The following is a 19,355-nucleotide window of genomic DNA, read 5'->3' on the forward strand; positions in this document are numbered from 1 at the left end:
GGAAAAACGGCCCTGATTTGGTCGAGCAAACTCTTCGACACTGTGCGTCCGTCGTGTTTCGTCGCATTCTGTGAGAGAATCACGAGAGTGTGCACGAAAAGCAGTGCAAGTGAAAACAAGTTGGAAGGGGAGGGTCATATTCTGTTGCACGAAGATCGATTTGACAACGACGACCACTGAGCTGATTCAGCGTTCGAGAACGATGTCGGATCTCTTTGTGACGATTTGCTATGATAACACGAACTCGTGAATCTGAACGGTACCAGCGAGCAATTTCTACGTTCACAAGCACGAACGCTCTTCTTTATTACCATTGATCGCCTTCGTGTGAATCACTGCCAATGTGCAACTCGGCCGACGCTTCCTACGTACAAAAGCTAGGTTATCTGCATCTTGGGGATGAACCTAATGACGCCGGCGGTGCTTCGGGTACCGGTAGGGTCACAGGATCGCGACCCGAGGCCCAGGTACCCGTGTCGAGGAATGCCGTCAATAGGAACGATGCTAGAGGGCCTGGTAGACCAGTTGGTGCTATTGAGAGCTTCATTGAGGGGAACTCTGAGAGCTGCAGACAAGCCTCAACAACTGATTATAAGTTGTACGAGCGTGAGAACATCATAGCTGCTTCCAGGTTCGCTACACCAAAACCTGTGGAGCAGATAAGTGCACAGCAGCAGCAGCAAAATCAAAGCCGCATGAGTCATCAGCAGGCACCAGTTTATGAGAATATAGATTATTATCCACAGCAAAATCAACCCCATCCCCCATATTATCATCCAGTGGAATCAAGGAAAAGTCCTAAGAGTAGTCCTCGAGGCTCATTAGCCAGTGAGTCTTACGAGCCTACTTTTAGGAAAGCACAACCACAAGTGCCCACTGGGAACCGATACCAGTCTGTGTCACCTGCAAAAGAGTTGCCTCCGTATGAAGCTCCACCTGTTTATGAGAATATTCAGGAGGTACATTACACAGAGAACACGCAAAATAAACCAGGCCCTCAAGTTCCACCTAATTATTATCACCCAGCTACCATAAATGGCAGTGACTACGTTGTGATGACTGGAAAAGTAGGTCAAGCACAAAACCAGCGAGGTATGACACAGAGTTTGTCGTATACGCAACAAAGAGGAAGCAATATACGTGGTCAGAGTTACGATGGCTCCAGCTTACAACGCTCTGTTGATTCCTCGAGGTACTTACAAGGATCTTCAGCATCACTGGATCACCAAGCTGGCAGAAGTGCTTATGTTCCACCGTCAGAATTGCAGACACCAACAAGAAGCTTTAGTTATAGTTCAGACCCACAGCAACAACATTCTCCTAGGTCTGGCCTCCCTTACCACAGTGAATCTCCACCAATACGTTTACCTCCAGAACCACATCACTACCGTAGCTCTTTGGATAATACCATGAGTGGACAGCATGGATTCAGGGCAACAAATCACATAGAGAATGCACAACAGTCACAATACAGACAAGACAGTCCTCAGAGTTATAAACCATATGTAGACGCAACAACAAGAAATACAAATGCAAGTATTACTGGAGAGACTCAAGCCAGAAATTCACCAGTCTACAGTGGAAGGCAAGGAGAACAAACTGCCTGCCGTAATTCTCCTTGTTATTCTCCAAGTAGAGTGTTATCACCAAATGAAAGAAATTATCACCATCAAGAACTTAGATCAGAATTTCCTGCTAGAAACTCCCCAATTTATTCCTCCAATCGTTCAGCAGAACATTTAAGACTAAGCAATCTGCAGAGTGACAGAAATTATATTCAGGAAGCACATGATCCTTCTGAAACAAAAGCACCACCCATATTCTCCCCCAGTCGTAGTGATTCTTCCAGAATCATAGCCAATAATGGTGTGAGAGGTTCCCCAAAAACAAGTCCAACTCATAATCCCCTACCACCAGATACAATTGCACAGAATGCAATTAATTCACCAAGACATGTATCACCTTCTTCAAACAATACAATGGGAAGTCCTCTTCGTGGTCAAGTACAGGCAGCAGTAACTAGTGCAACAACTGCTCCTACTGAGTCTGATCCAAATGTTCATGGTCCTAGAATTACTAGTCTTCCTCCAGGGGTGACTAGTGGGGTAGCTGGACCAGTTCTCTTGAATTCAGGTGTACCTGTGTTACAAAGGCCGTCTGAACCAGAACCAGAGGAAAGAAAATCGGTCAGTCCGCCAGTGAAACCAACGTCAGGGAAAGGACTATTGCCCTACAATGTTATACCACCTAGACCTTCAGTAAGAAGAAATTGGCTCATACGTTAAGAAAGAAATACTAACATTCCTGCACCACTAACGGATGTCTCTTTATCCTTTTGTGCTTGTAATAGTCAGCCACAATGTAACGCTGTACTCACGTTAATTGGGTTAAGGGAACGCATCGCTGCTTTCGACTTGTTTTGGCCGAATGCCAGTCGTTCGTGTACTTGCATGCTGATTTCATATGAAAGAAATGATGCCCGATTTTGCACGTAACATTTGTCAATTTTATTGGCATGGATTCTCATTTAAAATGGGTTCTGAAAAATATGAGTTTTTATGTTCCTTTTTCCTCTTTTTGCTTGTAAAACATCGTAAACTAGAACCTCGTACGAAGTTACGAAAAGGCCTCTGTTGCTTTTATTTAAACGATGATCTCACTTATGTCGACCATTATCTCTATTTTACATAACGACTGACCCCCATGTACCGATAAGATTAGCGGATATTCGAACAGCAATATTATTTAAAACAACTTGATAAATGTTCTCCGTTTCTATTTGCGACATACTCTGGAGTCCACTGCGAAACGACATTTGAACATTTCAAGATATCTTACCATTCCTGACGAGTTTTTTCTCCGAACTAGCGTTGAATCACAAGCTGTAAATTGTTCACTCCTGACAAGCATTGTGTAGTCGTACACAGATACACACATAATATTTTATTCATTCGTTGCACGCATCCTCACGAAGCATGTAATATTCGTTTTATGAACTTCTTTTTTTACCTTCACGTTAACATGGCTGCACGTCAATCCTGCAATTTTCGTACGCGCTCCTGTGACGAAATCCCATCCCGATCTATGGCAACATTTGTCAGTATTGATCGCAACACGGGATGCGATTTATTTCTTACAGGGGCCCACCGAGGCAGAACGAAAAATAGAAGAGTTGACAAGACAGCTGGAAGAAGAGATGGAGAAGCAAGAAGAGGAAGGGGAGTACTTCGGTAAGGAACGATCATCGTAAACATCGAACGCCTCTTGCACAGTCATCAAATATTTATGAAGTTATGCTAGTCTATTAAGACTTCCCATGCAACAACTTCCGGTTGCACATGTACCACGTTGGTTGCAGATTCAATGTTTACATAGACTTAGATACACCTGTTGTATCTCTAGTGTCTTCGCTAATCGATCGAAACTCATCAAGATGCAGTCATTTTTGCGTAATTCCGTCATTACGGAACTTAATTCTTCTGACACATTCCAATCCATAATTCGAGATACTTCTGGGAAGAAATAAAAAGCAGCGTGCCAATTCCCACGGCACCAGTCCCCCGGTAGACCGGTTTTGGAAAATGGAGTCGAGTTTCAGTGTATCGCGGAACTTTTTAATGCGACGTTTCGTTGACATTCACTCTCGGTCCATTCGTTTCCACCTACGTGCTCTTCGCACCTACGTGAAGCGCCACAAGTGTGCGCGTTATGTGCATTTGTTAGGTGCACGCACACATCCGTCTCTTTCCCTTGAACCGAGAGTGTATCCGATCGTTGTAAGGTAGTGTTCACATTGGACAGTTCCCCCAATATCAATTACATTTGCGTATGGTTGGGGCAAAAATGCCTTGGCGGTGGAAAGACATAATCCTGAAGCGGTATAACTGTTACGATATTGATGAGTAGGTCTAGATGGAAACCTAAGCAATAGAGTTCAGATCAGGTCCAAAATTTTGAGAGTACCTAAGTTCATTTTCGCAAGGACATACTGCCTTTCCAAGTTTCGTGGATCACCTATCTAGAGCATGTTCACGCGACATTTGATTTCATTTGAACGTAGCCTAATACAGGCAATAAGGAATTGAAAGACCGCGCGAGCGGACAGGAACTTCAGCCGAGCGAGCCGATGTCAGTCGAGAAGTGGCTGGCGTTTAGGCGAGCCTAGTGTTCCTCTTCGTTTTTCTACACGAGTTCTATTCTTCGTGTAACGTCCTGTACACGACAAACTGCCGTGGCCAGGTCGCGCTCGCCGCGGTAACTAATCTCGTTATAGATAGACCAGTCCGACACGTTGGCGGCTTCTAGTCCGAACAGGACTGGCCTAGCGAGACCAAGCCGTAAAATCGAAACTACAAGTGTCACGATCGGCGAATGAGGGATAAAGGATCCTCAGCGAAGGGATGGCAGGTCCTGTGTTACCCATAGAGAGCTGTGAGTTCGTTTCACCCGACTACTTCCCTTGTATCGTGTTCCTATACGTTCGTGATTCTGACAGTTATTGACCCTGAAGAGCGGATCGTATTGTCGGATGTCGACGAGGGTATTTTTAAACCTTACCAATGGAACTCGATTCGATCGTGATCACGTATATTTTCAACGTTGATAAAACATTCTCCTGATCATCCAGCAGCGACACCAAGAACTAACCATTGAAACATTATTGATGCAAAATGTATGGTGCATTTTAAACTGTTTTTTTTTTAAAAGCTGATGGTTTTTGGCAGGTATTTGCCACACGTGCGGTGAAAAAGTAACTGGGGCAGGTCAGGCCTGCCAAGCCATGGGCAACCTTTATCACACAAATTGCTTTATATGCTGTTCCTGTGGAAGAGCATTGCGCGGCAAAGCGTTCTATAACGTCCACGGGAGGGTTTACTGCGAGGAAGATTATTTGGTACGTAAGACAATAATTGCGGTGAGTACGTCAATGACATGATGACACAGCTCACACGTCGTTTTGTCTGCAGTACTCCGGCTTCCAACAGACGGCCGAGAAGTGCGCGATCTGCGGTCACCTTATTATGGAAATGGTAATTCAGCTGATAGTACCAATATGACTCGCAATTGGATTCACATTTACATAAGTATCACATGTTTGTAGATATTGCAAGCAATGGGGAAATCTTATCATCCTGGGTGCTTCAGATGTTGCGTCTGCAACGAGTGCCTCGACGGTGTCCCATTCACGGTAGACGTTGATAATAAAATCTATTGCGTGAACGATTACCACAGAATGTTCGCGCCTAAGTGTGCCTCTTGCGGAAAGGGGATTACTCCTGTTGAAGTAAGCATGTTGCTTGTAGCATGATGAGGTGTGTATCCTAGGGACACTTGTAACGTTGGTCGACGTTATCCACTTTCCAGGGTACTGAGGAAACTGTGAGGGTTGTTTCTATGGACAAAGATTTTCACGTGGATTGCTACGTTTGCGAGGATTGTGGTATGCAATTGACCGACGAACCGGACAAACGATGCTACCCACTCGACGGTAGGCTCATGTGTCGTGCGTGTCACATCCAACGCATATCCCACACACAGCCCAGGGCACCGCAACCAGTTTCAGCTAGCTATCAATTTATGGGCTAAGTTAAATAAGTTTCCGTGTTTAAGCATTTCGCCGAAAATGTACTGAATTACGTGTGTCCAACAGCTGACTGAACGGAACACGTTGATTACCAAGGTGTAACTTACTTGTCCATCGATCTATGCGGTATAAATTTAGTAGAGAAGTCAGGTATCGATCTACATTCAAATTAATCTACGCCTACGAACAGTTATAGCTTTATTGTTCCTCCAAGTGGGAGGATAGGATAAACATACCAAGACTGGCTATTTACAGAACCGAAATACTTACACTGCCCTTTGGGATCATTCAGATATTCGATGTCTTTAGTAATATTATATCGTCGCGATACGTGATGAACAATTTTCCATTGACAGCTACTAATATAGGTAAGTGGTATATTTAATATATGTGGTCTTTATTTATTTGTCCGAACGTACTGCACGCTGATGCAGTGGTCTCATTAGAATGAGCGAGTTGCGCAGGCAACTGTGATATATTAGCATAATAATTACATATTGTTAGGTAATGATTCTTTACTTTAATTCGTGTATATAATATATACAAAATTGTATTCTTTTGACGCGTCTGGTTTGATAAGAATCACCGAAGATAAATCTCAACAATCGAGACCTAAGATTTTTGGGCGCGTTTAAGACGAGACGATCAGACGAGGATGGCATATCATACCATACCATACTTGATGTATCGCGATTGCTAAACAGTATTTATTACGACAATAGATTACACATTGGTCGCTAGTACGAGAACTTATGCAATACTCTTGAGAACTATAGATACACTCAGGAATTAACGAGCTGGTCGACTAGAATTCAAAATTTATACGAATTCTATCTTTAAGTGAATAAAAGTATGGAGTAAGGTTCGGTGCATCGCTGCAATTTTACACGTTTACAACGCACAACTTGTGCTGCCAAAAAATTGCTATTTCAGGAGTAATCGACGTCTTTGTGTCTAGGTTAGGTTTATGCTGCGAGTATTGTAGATAAAAAGTACAATGTTATTTAAATGTATACATGGTATGTAAGAGAAGACGGCTGTTCAATAAAGGAAAGTATACCTAATCAAGATGAAGTTGTATGAAATGATTGACGGAAGTCGAGGAGGGGAATCAATGAAAGATTTCCGATGTAATTTTACACACGAGATTTTTTTTCGTAACACCATATTACACATTTACAAGAGACAATGTACCACACGTCCATTCTCGCATTTACGTCTCAGGTTTCTAGAAAACCGAAACCCTAAATCCAGATCAAAATTAGTCAGCCCTGTTCCATCCACCGCTACGTTTTCGGAGGTTCCGTATGTCGTTCTGTCTTGTGCGTGCTCGTACTCGAACTCACACATTTATTTGATTCTGTTGTCTGTAATATGTTAAAATAAATTTATTATATGTTTTACTATAGTATATTATACACAATTACAAGAAGCACATGAAAGGAAAGAAGTGTAAAAGCCTAAAATAAAATTTTAATTTCTAGTAATGTAGTAGAAACCTACACAGAGGATCACACATAGGTTATATCATGTAAGCATGTAAAAAGAACAAGAGAACACAAATATTTCAGATAAATATCAGAGTCAGTTTTTTGTCCACTATGAATAGAGGGCAATTTATATGGTAATACCTTGGGTACTACTTGACGTTGTTTACCAAATGGCAAAGGTTTCACTAATCCTGATTTGGCAAGCTGTTTGATAGCCATTGTTGTAAGTCCTAAGTATGACATATCCATATCATTATCGGAACTCGTACATTTTTTTTTTAAGTTCAATATTTCTAATGATTGCTGTTGTTTAATTACCTATAGTGAGTGTATATCTAAAAGGTGTGAATATCTTGTATAAGGCATAAGTTAAGGCCCAGTTTCCAGCACTGGAATTTTTGATCATTTCTAGATATTTCTCACTAAAATTCATAACTTCCAACAGCTTTACAATATCCACCCCGCTGAAAGTATATGCAAAAGATAATATGACAACCTATATTAACTATTCGATACAATGCAACATTAATGCCTACTTTTTAATCGTTAAATAAAATATTGCAACCCAGCCCAGGGAAGTGATTATATGCACTGGCACCAAGATATGCCAATAATCTTTAGTCATCTGCTTCATCTTAACAAATACTGATACTTTCTTCTGTGGTTCTGCACTCAGGTTGTCACTTCTACTTTGCTTTGAGTCACAGTACTTTGCCACTGGGATATCATTTCTACTGACATTATACTTAATTGGTAATTCATGTGGAATACGATTGAAAAACGGGACAGAATTACGCGACAGGTTCCCATAACGCGGGTACCTTTCTGAAATCGAAAGAACATCGATAACACTCGTTCTTCGTCGCAGAGAGTTATCGAAGTAATCGTGGTTTCACCTACCGCAGAGTTTTAACTTCCAACGCCTTGTGTTGGCGTATTGCATAAATCGTACCGACTCCAAACAATTTTTGGTAACGAACATTGGGTTAAATCCTAAGGTGCTGGCGAATCTCATACTTCGGCCAAGAATCACCTCCATTTTCGAAAACGACCGCTGTTATTTCTAACCAATAAACTACAAGTTTAGTTGCTTCCACTATGACGTATTACGATTCCGATATTTTAAATACCTTATGTTTATGTACACACGTTGGGCAGGACTTACGGAGTAATTTGTCTACTTTGAGCGGCGTTGGCATGAGCTGGTAATCTTTAAAACTATATAAATATATTCACGAAAACTCCTATCATCTCACATGTTTCCATATTACGCACTGTAAAAGTACGTTCAGTAAATCAGTAACCAAAGCAGATGCAGCGCCATCTGGCGGGATTCTATACTTAGATGGTTCCCAGGCGGCGGTAAAGTTCATCGCAAAATATGTCAGAAAGCTTGACAAATGATTGTTGAACAATATTCTGACAGTAATAAAACAGGATATAGATCATTTATAAATAAATTTAATACATGAAATACTTTAATAGTACAATAAATACGTAAATATTAAATATTCATTTCATTTAGGTACGATATGGATGCAACATTTTAGTATACAGCATATGGGGTCAAGGTTTTGTCAGAGATATTTACATACTGTTTATATTATGTACAAGAATATTTTGTATTGCATACTTTTTGCTACGATATCTGTCTACCAATATATTAAAATCTTTAGAACAATCAGAACCAATGAAAGTGATAAGCGCGAGGTGACGTTTTGGGCGCCATTTTGGTACCAGTGAAAAAACAGGGCTGAAACAAATTGAGACAAATCTGCACTCGTGAGATATTATTAGTGCATTTCATAACTCGGCCTCTATAGAAAGAGATCGATATTATTTATAAACTCACCTGTGTCTTCGCGATTCGTAATCCATCCGACGACAGGTTCCATTTCGTTCTGTCGTTTCAGCCATTGATTCAGAGGCTCGAAATACCTCAGCATAGCGCCAGCATCCATTCTATTCGTTCTACCTCTTGTCATCTGTCTCACAACGTCTTTCCATGATCTGGAGGAGCCCATTGATAAGACATCACTGAAAGAAAAATAGTAGGACAATGTATATTAGTTCTGTAATATGTAGTAATTAATTATGGCAACATTTATACACACGACAGCAATCTCCCAGCCTCTCGTGATCTATAAAAATCGCAGGTGTGTAGATCACCAGTGTGACTCGCTATTTCACATAGAGATTCGAACAACTGAAACTGCAGTACCACCCCGACGAAGTATCTATAAATATTATGGATTAAATTCTAGAATTCTGTTGAAGATACAGAGATTTTTGTATTCAGAAACCTCTGTCATACTTAGCGTAAAGAGCGTCTGCAGGAACATGGTACTTCGAGGCTGGATCAAAGTCTCTTTCAGATCGTGGCACTGGTGGCACGATTCCTTGATATTGTAGTCTCAATTCCCACCATTTGTTTGTCATATCCGTGACACCATCGCTCAAGACGCGCCACCTCCACTTTTATATTAAAAAAAATATATGTAGTGCTTGAATGAAACTTACTCTTGCAATTATGAATGAAATATGCAAAACCTCGTCTACTATGTAGGCAAATGGCATGTAGGCGACTTTACGAAGAGCCATTAGCATCAGAAAATTAATACTGTTTCCATAATCGTCGGTGGAGTTATCGTGTAGACCGATCTTGCTTAAATGTTGAGGTGTGAAAATGGAGAGACCTATAGCATCGCTGACAGCTTCAAAAAATCCTAAGTTTTTGAATAAAAATTTAATATTTAATTAATTATTCATGAACAGTGTGCATAATGCTTCTTGTCACCTGGAATCGGTTCGTTCCTAAACAGTAGTGGTTGATCCCTATACTGCAAATAATACTGTAATCGTGCTATCTCATGATGGGTAGACAGCAGATCCTCCATTGTCACCCTCGTGCACTGCTTGATCCTGTAAGATACGTATATATAATTTATTGATTAACCATTTATTAACTGCTGAAGAATACCTGTAGTCGACCCTGTTGCAAAAGTCCCACGCACTTGGAGTACACTTCACTTCTCTGTCAATTGGTTTCTCGAACATTGAGAACCTCCAGAATTCAGGTGGCATCGGCTTCATTCCCAAAGAAGTGAAAAACTCCTCTGCTATCTGGAACATTCTTAGAGGCGTAAATCCTTGGATCATCATGTCCAAAGTGACATCAAGTCTTCTACTTGCTGGGAATGGCTGCACCAGGTCGAAAAGCTCCTCCCAGTTTTGGGCCCACATGTTGCCAAGCACATGTGCAGGAAGAGGACCGTCTCTTCTTATTTTATCACCATACCTCTCGAACAATTTTGTCCTCACATAGGTAAAGAGATTCTTGTACAGATGCATTATGGACGACATTACGTCCGCAGTGTTCTGTTGGAAGTATTCATCTTCGAAGAGTTCCTTCATCTGATCGCCTGCATCCTCGAATCCTGAAGAGAAAATAAGACATAGGTAAAACCATAGGACAATATATGTATAAAATGGAGAATTATTTGCTCACCATTTAATCTGGCTGCTTCATTCGCTAGTTGCAAGTATCTCATATACTTGTTCTTAAGTTGGGGTCCAATGGCTTCGTGCCAGGCATGCCAGTAGTACAGCAGTTCATCGTAGTCCTTGGATTTAGCCATTATTTTATTGACATCTAGACATAAAAATATGTGAATAAGTTGTTGACTATTTACAAGTCATTAATTGCGGGTGGCCGATGACTAACCATGGTCCAAACTTAGGTCACAGTTTGCACCTATATTTCTATAGGGGCACAACCTTGTCCTTGCATATATTTCCTTCATTTCAACAATTAGACTGTGCAGCTATAAATCGATTAATATTATTATTAAGATTTTTGGATTCATGAAATGGGCTTTAAATAAATTAGCCACTTGCCTCATTAAATTTGTCATCACTGAGAGAATTCCTGCCTTTTATGGCAATCAGTTTAAGCTCTCTTCTAGCAAGAGGGTCTGGTATTCGACTCCAAGCGAAACTAACAGCCTTGCGCCAGGAAATTCTATCGAATTTTAGCTTCAACGCCTGCTCCTCTAACTACCGAAACGCAGTAACACAGTTTATTGGCGGCATCAAAATTATTGCTGCTTTATAGTTACCATTCTCCGACGATTGACTTCAGTGACGTTTGTAGCGAAGTTCCACTGTGCTGTTACTACCCTCGTGCACATGGCAGAAGCTTCGCTGTCGTATTCTCGGAGAAACTGCAAGGCATCTCCTAAATTCACGTTCATACCCTTTAAAGAATACAAATTAGGCAGCTTTAATTATTAAAGAAGTCTATTTCCATAGGGATCACTAGAAAAACTTTCATTTTAACTAATATGTGAATTATGAAATATATTTTTCTGCACTTTTAGTTCAAAAATAGTTTCAAACTGATCCTAGTAACCTAGATACCACAAGTGCACGGAACACGATCTAATTAGAATTTTAAATGCGACTCTGACCTAATATCTTCCAGAGAATAAGTCTCTCCCCAAGCGTGTCGACTAAACAGCTTTCTATCAAAGCGTATAATCTTCAAATCACCATTAATATGAAATAAATATCTCTTCACACACTCTAGTCACTTACCTCCAAATACTTGCTAAATGTTCCTCTCGAAAATGAACAGACCAAAACGACGATTAATTTTCCCGCGACTGTCATCCTTGCCACTTCTAAAAGCAACGAAGAAATCAGTCAAACAGATTGAGAAAGCTGTTGAACTTTCTCGAAATTGATTTTCACGCTCATTGAAAATGGAATCCAGGCGTGTTCGGGCACATTCAAAACAGAAAGTCAGGATGTTGACCAATCGTTTCTCTATGCACCACTGAGCATACGGATCTTGCCATTTCAACTCTGCAGCTAGTTTTTTATTTCCACTATTCAACCTTTTTTATATTGTACCTTTAAAGTATAGATTTTTAGTCACTTTTCATGACAAATTTAGACTTCCCTGTTATCCTCGTTAATTAATAGTTTTTTTATTATTATTAAAAGTTCTCAGTTTGCGAAGATCCTTATCTTTGACCACATTGTTGCGCGTAGAAGAATTGTGTTACTGTTCCCTGAAGAGGTGTCCTATATCGTAGGTGGAAATTCCTCGAATGATTACAAAAATGCGATTTAGTTTTTAGGTGATGCCAGTTTCAAATCTGCAGCTCATCGAACATTCGGTACGTCGATGTTGTCGTCGCGGCAAAACTGAATCGCCGTGGAAAGAGACATGGTCTTCCGGGACGGATATTCCACGGGCGAAAAGAGGAAGGGACAGGCATCGTCAGTGCGTGAAGCGTGACCATCCAACACACCGTGGCACACGCCAAAATCCTTCCATCTTTGGTTCAGTTCGAACTTCTTGTCGCATACATAACTTTACACGCCTCTAATTCTCAAACAGAAGTAAATTAATTTCGAACAAAATTAATAATACATCCACAAATCATATCCACTCTTGCTGTATCTATTACAGTCTTGGGGAACACCAGCAGAATTAAAATTGGGGATGTGTAGCTATACACAGACTTCATTTTAACTTATTATTATATTTTTTAAAATATACATATATACATGGAAAGTATCATCGAAAGTAGATAGTGGTTCCTCATTTCCTTCGTCTTCTAGACAAGCACCGTAACTCCAATTATCCTGCTGGCGCAACCAGGGACGGTGCAGAGCTGCGTAACTTCTTTTACAGATATAATTGTGTCCCTGAGTTCCAACGAAGAATTTTATGGTGGACGGATGGGAGCGATTTCAAAGACCGTAATGCTATTCGAAAGCAGGGTAAGTTAATAGCGATGAGAGGTCAAGGTATTAGAATCGTACAACTAAAAATGTGTTACCTACTTCTTTGTAGGTAACAACACAGGTAACAAGTTAAATGGAGGTTTGAGGAGCTATCAAGTACTCTCCAAAGGGTTACTCTTCCCACTTAAGATCATCAGCTTCAGCCTTATGCTGAATCTGCTTCTTGTAAGACTGAAATATTATTTTCTGAATATCTCTACGCCTGCTTAGCTGCTTGTAGGTCCTCTGCAACTCTTGAACTTCTATCTGCAGTCTCACGAAGTCTAGGACGTCAGGTGCCTGGGCAAAAATTGTATTAGTACAAAATTGTCCATTTTTTATGAGCACATAATACTTACAGTGTGGTTATCCATAAAGTTTAGCAATTCTTCCAGCACCTTATTCTTTTTCATCACATAAACACTTACTTCCGCACGGTCAGTCTCCAACTGTTCGATTTGCTGCTGCTTTAGCGCGATCTCTTTTCTGACACCATTTAGTCTCTGCATAAGATCGCCGAGCTTCTGTTTGTGTTGGGTTAATTTCAAGTGATAGTGCCCTGGAGAAATAGATTCCTAAGTTAGTTCCTTTAATCCATGACCCTTGAATGTGACTTATTGTGATAAGGATTAAACTCATTATAGGTCGATCATGGTTCACCTGCGATTCTTTTCATTTCATGCACGTAGTGATTCTTTTCCTCGATCATCTTTACGTAATCCTTGTTCTGGATGTTCAATTGTTCGAAGTCAACGGCGTGGAGCGTCTCGCCGAGCTCCTCTCTCTGTATCAGCTGCTGTCTAGCCTTCTTGATCTGCATCCTTATCGTCGCGCTTTTCAGCCTCAGCCTCTCTATTATCATGTTCGCCGATCTCAGCCACTCCTCGATGAATCTTTAGGCCGCCTCACGCGTGAAAAGCATATTTGTTATGCGGTTAAGAGTGGAACCTCGATATTTAAGAGCAAAAGTAGTCAATGGAGGTAAAAGGGGACACGTGGATTTTATTTCCAGAACGTCTGATTGGTTTGAAGAGTGCCTCGACAATTTCAGGTGGATGCTGTGAACATAATGCAGTCACCTGATAATTTTTTCAGCAGGAATCTTCCCAGTTATGTCATCGATGCCTCTGATAACAATCTCCTCTTCAAATTCCTCCCTTGCTTCGTGCACCTCGCTGACACGGATCTCCAGCTCCTCTATTTCTGCCCTCATATTCGCTTTCTTCCTTTTGGCTGATTCTCGGAATGCTTCGAACTTCTTTTTCATCTCACTGACCTCCTTGTTCGCCATCGTCATGCGGTGCGCCATGGTGATCCTGATCGCGTGAAAGATAGAGGATGGACTTGGTCTAGCGAATCGAGAGGGAAATTGAAAGCTGTTGGCTAACTTCGAGGTTTCGCCAATGGTCTTCGTCGTTAATATGCTTGACGTTCCTATGCGACTTCCGGAGAAGATGCTCATGACACTGGGCGTGCTGATAATGCTGGGTCTGCCATCACGAAGGCTTAGGATGCTCTCGTGGAAACTCATACGCGAGGATTTGGGCATCAGATGGACTGTTAATCTTCGGGCGAGTTTCGCTCTCTCCAGGAGATATGCTATAGCTGAACATCGTAGTATAAGATTTGATAATTATTTTGCGTGAGCATATTTTTAAGTATAAGTGTTTCAGTAATATACAATCAGGAAATTGTTTACTTTTCAGGACGTGAGGATCATGTCGCGTAAGATATCGTTCATAGATATCGTTTTCTATGCTCAGCATCCGTATCTTCTGTAAGAGTTCGTCCTGCAGCTGGTACAGTTCTGAGGTACTCATAACTAGAGTGGAGCAAAGTGTTGTTCAGGTTATAAAAGTCAGATGATACTGATATGTATGGATTAGTTGATATGCACCATCGAAGTGGTAATCGATGTCTGGAGGTCTATGAATCATCCTCGACCCGATGCTGAATATACTATCACGTATAGACATTTTGTGTTTTATATGTGAGGTACAAAAAAGTAATGGATCAAAAAGTAAAAGTGGTAGCAGACCAAAGTTTAAGTACTTGAATATTACTCAAAGATCTTTATATTCACTATGTTCAGACTGATTGTAATCTTCGGTCCACACTGCGACAGACAGAATTCTTTCGACCCTTACCCCTTTCCGCTTTCACATCGAAGGATGTCCCTTGATCCCTGATTAATTTCTCAGTCTTGCCTTCTGCCTTTCTCCACCCTTTTTGGTGAAGGAGGATGATGAATAAGGGAGAGGTAGGAAGAAGGGAGAGAAGAGAGGATGAATATGGAAGGGAGTAGAAAAGAAAAAGCTGGAGAGGGTAGAGAAAAGAGTGAAATGGAATAAGTTTCGATAAACCGTGATTTATTGTATTATTTACAAAGTGTAAGAAATCTTTGTGGCACGTATGGTGACAAGAATTCTATAAGTGATCCATTGCACACTGATTTAGGATTCCTCAGAGTCACACAGTAGAGATTCTTTTTGAATTTCTGAGTCATCAATGTACAGAGAATATGTTATTCCAATTTCCTTCTGCCCTGAACTGTAGGACCTGATTGCAGCCGGAAGTTCCGCCACCGTGAAAAGTATCTCTGCACCGTCGTCAGTGAAATCATTCTAACAGAAAATTCAAAGGTGAGATTTACTCGAAACACAAAGTGAATAAGTTTCCTCACCTCTGTCTCGATTTCTTTGCCATTTATCCACACACTTTGCGTCTGTTTGTCTACCAAACCATGAAAGAGTTATAAGTGTCAAGAGTTTATTACAATTTTGTAATCGAATGATAGTCACCTAATACGATTCTATATTCATCATTCCCAACATTGGCCAGCCATGTCTCCAGAATCTTCGATTGGGATTGCACAAAGTTTCTGTAGCTATTCCCGTTTACCCACAGTGTATAGGAGTATTTCAAGCCTGCATAAATTCCAAGTATCAGAGGCTCGTCATATTTGGAAAAGAATTTTTGGAGACTGGCAACTAACCTGGAATTGGATCGACCCTGATAACAAACTTGTTATCGTTAAACGTGAACACTTCATCGCCAACAAGTTGAAACATCCAGTCCCTATGGATCAGTTCCTTGCCATCCACCTTCACCACTCGACGACCTGTCGCTGTCCCATGCTCGAATTCTATCACATGATTACCGTCACTTAGAGGAACGTTCCACTTCGCTGTTGGCCCGTCTAGTGATTCTAAATTGTGCAAACTTCTAGTAAAAAATATTCAGATTATTAAACACGCTTTACTTCCCGTGAAGTGTCTGAGCTGGAAACTTATCCTACTGTCGGTTTGCATGAGCTAGGTCAGGCGCAGCGGTGTCAGTAGAATAAGTCGCGTCAGACACAGACCACGCGTAACTTGGGAACAGTCTCACATACAATTTTGTAATTTTCTATTTTCTTTATTCTAGCATATAGAATATCTCTTTTAATTCTTGACACATGTTGTTGAACACCCTATATATGTAGATATTCCATAGATAAAGTAACCAAATGAAGTATACATCCCTTTATCGCAATGCAAGTAGTAAACTAAGCTAATCATTCTTGAAAGGTAACACATCAAATAAGTTTTATTGAGTCAAAGTCAAAGCAGTGTTGGTCGTAAAGGTAAACTAGTATATGAATAAATTGTCAATAATATCGATCCTGTTATGCTAATTTCTAGCTACCATGTTTTCTTACAAGAAAAAACTTTCCAGTAACTACTCAAACATTCTATATAATCATTTATTAAAACAGGTCGAGCTATTTAGGTTAAATTTATCACGAATTACTTACTTCAACAGAATAGCAGCCATGTCCCTTTGGTACTCGTTTCACCTGCACCTGTGCTGGCCTCCTTATTGATCGAATTTACCACCGCTATTATTCGAGTCAATAATCCAGGCACTCTACGTCATCGTTGGTTGCGTCGTGACGTTGTTAAAGTTGATTCAATAAAATTACAGAAGTACCCATGAATATTAAAATACTAAGCACAAATTAACATTCGCATTTTATTTGCTCCAACATGTAGTCAGTACAAAAGTAGAAAGCAGAGTATCGTACACAAGAGTCTAAATATAAAAGAAAAAAATTATTCAGTGAGAGCTGGTAATAGTTTCCCCGAGCACGGCCCAAATCCGATTCTATATCCATCGCCGACACAGTAACCTGGAAATGGATAGCCAGTTAGAACTGTCGATAAAACTATAAACTACAGAACGCAGGAACTATTCGAGCAAAAGTTGTGAACGAACCGCGAATGTTCACTTCGTCACCGTCTTGTAGGAACTTCCTGGTGGTTCCATCCTTTAACGGTACAGGTCGAGTACCTTTCCACGCTAACTCGAGCATGGAACCATAAGAATCTGGAGTCTACGTGGGACAAAAGACCAACAAAATCAGCACGATATTCGTTCGACTATTTAATTGCCAAGAATCGACGCATAAACGTTTGGGACGCACCTCGCCACTCACTGTACCGGAAGCCATCACGTCCCCTGGATTGATGTTGCATCCGGTCACGGTGTGGTGAGCTACTTGCTGTAGTGGTGTCCAGTACTGGTGTTTGTAGTTACTGCGCGAGACTGTGGTAACGGTACCGTTTGGAGCTATACAGTAGAGTAATGTTGACTTTATTTTTAGGAGTAGGTACACTTCAGTGTTATAAAAAATAACTTGTAATTTGAGCTCACTTTTTATATCAACTTCCAACTTCATGTCGAAGTTGCAGGATTCAGAGTGCTGTAGATATGGGAAAGGAGTGGGATTTTGGGGCATGTTGGGTACTTTGAAGGGCTCAAGGGCCTCCATGGTGACGATCCATGGGGATATGGTTGTCCCAAAGTTCTTTGAGCCGAAGGGACCCAAGGGAATGTATTCCCACTTTTGTATATCTCTTGCTGCGAATAATTGTCTCCTTAAGTATACTTTTTATTTCAGTATTGCTTATTTAAAGTATTACCACTCCAATCGTTCATGGTGGTCATCCCAAAAATATGGTCATAGGCCTTAGATGCTGGGATGCTTTCACCAAGCTTTGTGGGAGGTCCACCGATGAACATAGCTACCTCGAGCTCGAAGTCCATCAGCCTGGATGGACCAAAAGCTGGGTCTGCATCTTCCACCGGAAGTGTTTGACCACGTGGTCGCCTTATTGGGGTACCAGAGACTACAATGGAGCTTGCTCTTCCGTGATAGGCAATGGGTAAGTATTTCCTACATGAACCAGTACCAAGACAGCACTATAGTACCAAGGAAAACATGAGTTTATACTGGGACAGTAGTCTAGGACGTTAAAGAATTACCAATTGGGTGGTAAAGCATTCTCCTTTCCACGAAACATTGTACCCACATTTGTGGCATGGTGAATGGAAGAGTAGAAATCAGTGTAATCACCGATTTTTGCTGGTAAGTGCATCGTTGCCTCGCTCTGCTTCACAAATGCTCTATGATACATTAGCTTAATAAGTATTCGAGATATTTTTTATTAAATCCAGAAGACTAAAGGGTTTTTACTTTGAACGAATATCTGGCTTCTGCAAAGTTTGATTATTGGCAGACAGCAAGTCTTGGAGTTTGGTTCTTGCTTCTTTCCAGATGGGTCTACTCAGAGCCATGAAATCGTTGAGGCCATTGCGATGAAAAACATTTTGATTGTTTTTTAACAGTGGTCCATCAAACAGATGCGAGATAGCAGATAGGTCCAAAATTTCGTTGCCTATTGCTACTCCAATTCTCTTTTGAGGCTGCAAAATTTGGGATTTATCTAGTGTAGGATATTACCAACGTGCGATAATACAGTTTAAGGTCTGATAATGGAATTTTGGAACAGTAAAATGTTTAGTGATAGTCACAAGATCGAGTTCACCTAAAAATGTGAGATACTATTTAATTTTCAGACTTTTCTATCTTTTTCTGTGGATGTATTTCCCTTATTTTCTTCGAAACAGTTTGAATTCCCGCGCCATATCGACATTTAACGTGTACAGATGGCGCTACTATTCAATAAAACCGGAAATGTTTCTCTAAGCTCACCGGATAACTATATCTATGCATAATTAAATAGCATACAAGCATTTTTTACTTTCAAGAATTATAATTATATTAATATACTTAAGTTAAAAGCTTGTTTAACTTCTTTAATTAATATAACCTATACTCTCTTTTCGATGTACAGAGATTTCAGCTCATTTTCCTTTATGGTAACCAGTGTTATCGCTACTTACGTTACTTGCTGTAGAGAAGACCCCATAGGGTAGATTTTCAATGGGAAATTCGCACTCTGAAGAGTATTCCACGAAGGACTTCATGACTGCAGCTGCTTCGAACGACTGAACTGAGGTCTGCTTATGGATCTGTTTGTCATGATCTCTGATAATGGCATGGAGGCTCGTCAAGGTCGACCGGCCATGTGATAATTTATGCACCTGTTTATGAACGAGCCCCCAGTCTAACTGGTTTCGAATTTTTCCACGTTTTTTTC

General features: G+C 40.7%; 6 protein-coding genes and 1 long non-coding RNA gene across 10 annotated transcripts; 2 read left to right on the top strand and 5 right to left on the bottom strand.

The window, feature by feature from the left end:
- Positions 1 to 203: 203 nt before the first annotated feature.
- On the top strand, positions 204 to 5,865 carry Jub (LIM domain-containing protein jub). Its single transcript, XM_076384570.1, has 7 exons — positions 204 to 2,258; positions 3,140 to 3,230; positions 4,725 to 4,894; positions 4,968 to 5,030; positions 5,102 to 5,284; positions 5,365 to 5,682; positions 5,775 to 5,865. The coding sequence occupies exons 1-6, from the start codon at positions 342 to 344 to the stop codon at positions 5,584 to 5,586; spliced, it is 2,646 nt and encodes an 881-aa protein (XP_076240685.1). The 5' UTR covers positions 204 to 341; the 3' UTR covers positions 5,587 to 5,682; positions 5,775 to 5,865.
- LOC143183133 (uncharacterized) lies at positions 5,600 to 6,654 on the top strand. Its single transcript, XR_013002566.1, has 2 exons — positions 5,600 to 5,952; positions 6,165 to 6,654. It is a non-coding gene; the product is annotated as an uncharacterized LOC143183133 (long non-coding RNA).
- Positions 6,655 to 6,715: 61 nt separating this feature from the next.
- LOC143183132 (protein FAM210A-like) lies at positions 6,716 to 8,368 on the bottom strand. 3 transcript variants are annotated; one of them, XM_076384572.1, is made up of 6 exons: positions 8,240 to 8,368; positions 7,975 to 8,137; positions 7,611 to 7,899; positions 7,393 to 7,538; positions 7,216 to 7,304; positions 6,716 to 6,951 (listed from the first exon to the last, which is right to left on the bottom strand). In XM_076384572.1, exons 2-6 carry the CDS (start codon positions 8,111 to 8,113, stop codon positions 6,871 to 6,873), a joined length of 744 nt encoding a protein of 247 aa, XP_076240687.1. In that variant the 5' UTR covers positions 8,114 to 8,137; positions 8,240 to 8,368; the 3' UTR covers positions 6,716 to 6,870. The 3 variants fall into 3 exon arrangements, with proteins under 3 accessions (XP_076240687.1, XP_076240688.1, XP_076240686.1); XM_076384573.1 differs by having other exon boundaries at positions 6,716 to 6,944; positions 8,205 to 8,361; XM_076384571.1 differs by having other exon boundaries at positions 8,205 to 8,361.
- A 246-nt stretch (positions 8,369 to 8,614) lies between these two features.
- Positions 8,615 to 11,748, bottom strand: LOC143183525 (angiotensin-converting enzyme-like). The gene is made up of 12 exons (XM_076385076.1): positions 11,671 to 11,748; positions 11,193 to 11,330; positions 10,972 to 11,130; positions 10,799 to 10,898; positions 10,583 to 10,726; positions 10,055 to 10,511; positions 9,872 to 9,996; positions 9,625 to 9,800; positions 9,389 to 9,549; positions 9,189 to 9,311; positions 8,927 to 9,111; positions 8,615 to 8,827 (listed from the first exon to the last, which is right to left on the bottom strand). Exons 1-12 carry the CDS (start codon positions 11,743 to 11,745, stop codon positions 8,727 to 8,729), a joined length of 1,944 nt encoding a protein of 647 aa, XP_076241191.1. The 5' UTR covers positions 11,746 to 11,748; the 3' UTR covers positions 8,615 to 8,726.
- Positions 11,749 to 13,002: 1,254 nt separating this feature from the next.
- On the bottom strand, positions 13,003 to 14,690 carry LOC143183455 (cilia- and flagella-associated protein 263-like). Its single transcript, XM_076384983.1, has 5 exons — positions 14,519 to 14,690; positions 13,950 to 14,475; positions 13,531 to 13,763; positions 13,230 to 13,429; positions 13,003 to 13,170 (listed from the first exon to the last, which is right to left on the bottom strand). The coding sequence occupies exons 1-5, from the start codon at positions 14,688 to 14,690 to the stop codon at positions 13,003 to 13,005; spliced, it is 1,299 nt and encodes a 432-aa protein (XP_076241098.1).
- A 534-nt stretch (positions 14,691 to 15,224) lies between these two features.
- LOC143182931 (fas apoptotic inhibitory molecule 1) lies at positions 15,225 to 16,841 on the bottom strand. 2 transcript variants are annotated; one of them, XM_076384259.1, is made up of 5 exons: positions 16,667 to 16,840; positions 15,866 to 16,095; positions 15,672 to 15,797; positions 15,554 to 15,603; positions 15,225 to 15,494 (listed from the first exon to the last, which is right to left on the bottom strand). In XM_076384259.1, exons 1-5 carry the CDS (start codon positions 16,684 to 16,686, stop codon positions 15,324 to 15,326), a joined length of 597 nt encoding a protein of 198 aa, XP_076240374.1. In that variant the 5' UTR covers positions 16,687 to 16,840; the 3' UTR covers positions 15,225 to 15,323. The 2 variants fall into 2 exon arrangements, with proteins under 2 accessions (XP_076240374.1, XP_076240375.1); XM_076384260.1 differs by having other exon boundaries at positions 15,244 to 15,469; positions 16,667 to 16,841.
- A 29-nt stretch (positions 16,842 to 16,870) lies between these two features.
- Positions 16,871 to 19,195, bottom strand: Faa (fumarylacetoacetate hydrolase). Its single transcript, XM_076384258.1, has 8 exons — positions 19,099 to 19,195; positions 18,389 to 18,618; positions 18,178 to 18,318; positions 17,835 to 18,088; positions 17,566 to 17,772; positions 17,336 to 17,481; positions 17,128 to 17,245; positions 16,871 to 17,041 (listed from the first exon to the last, which is right to left on the bottom strand). Exons 1-8 carry the CDS (start codon positions 19,180 to 19,182, stop codon positions 16,965 to 16,967), a joined length of 1,257 nt encoding a protein of 418 aa, XP_076240373.1. The 5' UTR covers positions 19,183 to 19,195; the 3' UTR covers positions 16,871 to 16,964.
- Between the last annotated feature and the right edge of the window lie 160 nt (positions 19,196 to 19,355).

This window comes from Calliopsis andreniformis, chromosome 9 (genome assembly GCF_051401765.1).
Source record: "Calliopsis andreniformis isolate RMS-2024a chromosome 9, iyCalAndr_principal, whole genome shotgun sequence".
Taxonomy (NCBI): domain Eukaryota; kingdom Metazoa; phylum Arthropoda; class Insecta; order Hymenoptera; family Andrenidae; genus Calliopsis; species Calliopsis andreniformis.

Coding starts and splice junctions, on each gene's coding strand:
- Jub (XM_076384570.1), top strand. CDS start 342: ATGTGCAACTCGGCCGACGCTTCCTACGTACAAAAGCTAGGTTATCTG. Junction 5,031..5,101: donor GTCACCTTATTATGGAAATG/GTAATTCAGCTG, acceptor ACATGTTTGTAG/ATATTGCAAGCAATGGGGAA. Junction 5,285..5,364: donor AGGGGATTACTCCTGTTGAA/GTAAGCATGTTG, acceptor TCCACTTTCCAG/GGTACTGAGGAAACTGTGAG.
- LOC143183132 (XM_076384572.1), bottom strand. CDS start 8,113: ATGGAGGTGATTCTTGGCCGAAGTATGAGATTCGCCAGCACCTTAGGA. Junction 7,539..7,610: donor TTTTATTTAACGATTAAAAA/GTAGGCATTAAT, acceptor ATATACTTTCAG/CGGGGTGGATATTGTAAAGC. Junction 7,305..7,392: donor TAGATATACACTCACTATAG/GTAATTAAACAA, acceptor TGTCATACTTAG/GACTTACAACAATGGCTATC.
- LOC143183525 (XM_076385076.1), bottom strand. CDS start 11,745: ATGACAGTCGCGGGAAAATTAATCGTCGTTTTGGTCTGTTCATTTTCG. Junction 9,312..9,388: donor GCAGACGCTCTTTACGCTAA/GTATGACAGAGG, acceptor TAATATTTATAG/ATACTTCGTCGGGGTGGTAC. Junction 8,828..8,926: donor TACGAATCGCGAAGACACAG/GTGAGTTTATAA, acceptor AATTTGTTTCAG/CCCTGTTTTTTCACTGGTAC.
- LOC143183455 (XM_076384983.1), bottom strand. CDS start 14,690: ATGAGTACCTCAGAACTGTACCAGCTGCAGGACGAACTCTTACAGAAG. Junction 13,764..13,949: donor CCTGCTGAAAAAATTATCAG/GTGACTGCATTA, acceptor GGCGGCCTAAAG/ATTCATCGAGGAGTGGCTGA. Junction 13,171..13,229: donor ACTTTATGGATAACCACACT/GTAAGTATTATG, acceptor ATTTTTGCCCAG/GCACCTGACGTCCTAGACTT.
- LOC143182931 (XM_076384259.1), bottom strand. CDS start 16,686: ATGGCTGCTATTCTGTTGAA. Junction 15,798..15,865: donor CAGGGTCGATCCAATTCCAG/GTTAGTTGCCAG, acceptor GAATTTATGCAG/GCTTGAAATACTCCTATACA. Junction 15,604..15,671: donor TGAATATAGAATCGTATTAG/GTGACTATCATT, acceptor ATGGTTTGGTAG/ACAAACAGACGCAAAGTGTG.
- Faa (XM_076384258.1), bottom strand. CDS start 19,182: ATGAAGTCCTTCGTGGAATACTCTTCAGAGTGCGAATTTCCCATTGAA. Junction 18,319..18,388: donor AAGCCAGATATTCGTTCAAA/GTAAAAACCCTT, acceptor AATGTATCATAG/AGCATTTGTGAAGCAGAGCG. Junction 17,042..17,127: donor TGACGAAGTGAACATTCGCG/GTTCGTTCACAA, acceptor ATCCATTTCCAG/GTTACTGTGTCGGCGATGGA.